Source organism: Triticum aestivum, chromosome 1D (assembly GCF_018294505.1).
Source record: "Triticum aestivum cultivar Chinese Spring chromosome 1D, IWGSC CS RefSeq v2.1, whole genome shotgun sequence".
In the NCBI taxonomy this organism is placed as follows: Eukaryota; Viridiplantae; Streptophyta; class Magnoliopsida; order Poales; family Poaceae; genus Triticum; species Triticum aestivum.
Window position 1 is genome coordinate 8922700 of NC_057796.1, and position 1899 is coordinate 8924598.

The 1899-nt window shown below is 45.1% G+C and overlaps 1 protein-coding gene across 2 annotated transcripts; it reads left to right on the top strand.

The window, feature by feature from the left end:
• Positions 1-235: 235 nt before the first annotated feature.
• On the top strand, positions 236-1403 carry LOC123162502 (thionin-like). 2 transcript variants are annotated; one of them, XM_044580282.1, is made up of 3 exons: positions 236-543; positions 674-751; positions 1022-1403. In XM_044580282.1, exons 1-3 carry the CDS (start codon positions 306-308, stop codon positions 1132-1134), a joined length of 429 nt encoding a protein of 142 aa, XP_044436217.1. In that variant the 5' UTR covers positions 236-305; the 3' UTR covers positions 1135-1403. The 2 variants fall into 2 exon arrangements, with proteins under 2 accessions (XP_044436217.1, XP_044436227.1); XM_044580292.1 differs by having other exon boundaries at positions 1025-1403.
• Positions 1404-1899: the final 496 nt, after the last annotated feature.

Genomic DNA, 1899 nt, shown 5'->3' on the forward strand with positions numbered 1-1899 from the left:
ACTATGCATGTATTATATCTAGGTCGATCAGCGCACAACATATATATATCTTGTGCAATCCTGTAGCTAGCATTGCTGGCCGGCCCAAGCTCCACCACGTACGTACACATGCAGCAACCTGCCTGCACCTACTCAATGAACAAAGGCACGCACTGCAAGCAGCTTACAAGTTGACATGCACGGCTAGCTCGCTGCTACCATCTCCTATAAATGGTGGCGAGGCGCAGCTGTGGGATTCATCATCATCTCACCAGTGTCATTTCCACCCCTTGAAGTCACTTTGCGTGAGATAACCAGCTGAGAACATGGTGATGAGAGGCGGCAAGAGCAGCGTCAAGACCATGGCAGTGATGCTTGCAGTTGTGGGTCTTGTGGCCCTGCAGCAAACACAGCGAGTGCAAGCTAGCGTGTGTTGCTGTTTAGACCTGGCGGTCCCTGTGTACTATACATGCCGCGGCTCTTCTGGTACCATGTCACAGTGTTGCCCTACGTGTGGTGGCTATGTATCAGTCGGTGGATGCAGGCCCCCATATGTCCCCATATGTATGTATACCGGCCATCCTTTTTGTCATATTAATTATGTTTCGCATAAACTTTTTCTTGCAAGTCCTGTTCGAATGCTCGTGTAATATATGTTTCATTTTCGTTTGCATACACGCATATATATTCGCAGCTGGCTACCGCACAACAGCCGTCAACTACTGCAAGCTGGGGTGCACGGCTTCCGTGTGCAACAAATTAATTCCATCTGGTAAGATTATCTATATGCTACCACGATCGGTTGTAACATCATCGGTCACTAGCACCTACTCCAAGCATCGATTGTAACATCATCCGTCACTTCTTGCTACTAGTACAGTCTCAAGGAAATACATGTTCCAGTATACAAACGAATTCCACGGAGTCCCCACAAAGTCTCACATAGTAGTAAAATGTTGCACCTAAACAATTCCTTAATTAGTCATATGCCTCACCTAATTAATTTTAGTCTGCATCACCTAATTAATTTAATTTTCTCCAGCAGTTGTTGGCAGTGGCAACGAAGGAAAAGATGCCATGGAACGTTGTACCAGTGGATGTCATGATCTGTGCACCAAGAGCAGCACTGACATTGCAAAAGTCCACAATGCTTAACTAGTTAAGCCATGGAACTAGATGTCAAAAGCCGGCCAAGGCGTGTTTATGTTATCTTCAATAATTGGGTGTCACATCCAATATCAGTAGGATGTCAAATGTTACTTGTGATACAAATTTACTATTTCCAATAAGGTTAATGAGATGTGCAATGCATCTTCCTAGGAGGATTATGCTGCTCATCATCTCATCTGAATGTTTATGTTGTATCCTTGGCTTATGACATGATGACTTCATGCTCTTAATGAAATGTAGTTTTTTGTGAATTATTATGCTGTTTCATTCAAGCCACCTAGCAAGTTGCCGGCAGGGAAAATTGTGCAATAGATGCAACATACTAACCAACACATGCCACGGAGAAGCAACTTGGTGGCATGGACACAACATTTGGGGTCATGAGTCATGACACAGAGTTGCATTAAGTGTAGCTTTTGTCACACTTGTGTGTGTAGAAAAACACACATGAGTTTACAACATGTCAAAAATAAACGTATGCAACCTAAAAACTCAGCAAAACTAACCTGTCACAAAAACATAATATGTGTGCTGACCTTGGGAATTGCGAATTCAGCTCATCACCAAATAGGAGCTGGATCGCATGGCCCTCCAATCCCCCTCCCCCACACCCCATCGCGCGCCCACACGCGGTGCGCGCGTCTTCCCCAGTCTTAGCAGGCATGGAAAACCTTTGTTGGGAGTTCTTGCTCGAGCAACATCGTGAGCTCGTTCCCTAAGTTCAAGATGGTAGTTGCCAGTTTCACCCCC

What these genes read in the sequence shown, in the direction of transcription:
- LOC123162502 (XM_044580282.1), top strand. Translation starts at nt 306, where the DNA reads ATGGTGATGAGAGGCGGCAAGAGCAGCGTCAAGACCATGGCAGTGATG. An exon ending in GCCCCCATATGTCCCCATAT is followed by an intron (nt 544 to 673) that starts GTATGTATACCG and finishes ATATATTCGCAG; the next exon opens with CTGGCTACCGCACAACAGCC. An exon ending in CAACAAATTAATTCCATCTG is followed by an intron (nt 752 to 1,021) that starts GTAAGATTATCT and finishes AATTTTCTCCAG; the next exon opens with CAGTTGTTGGCAGTGGCAAC.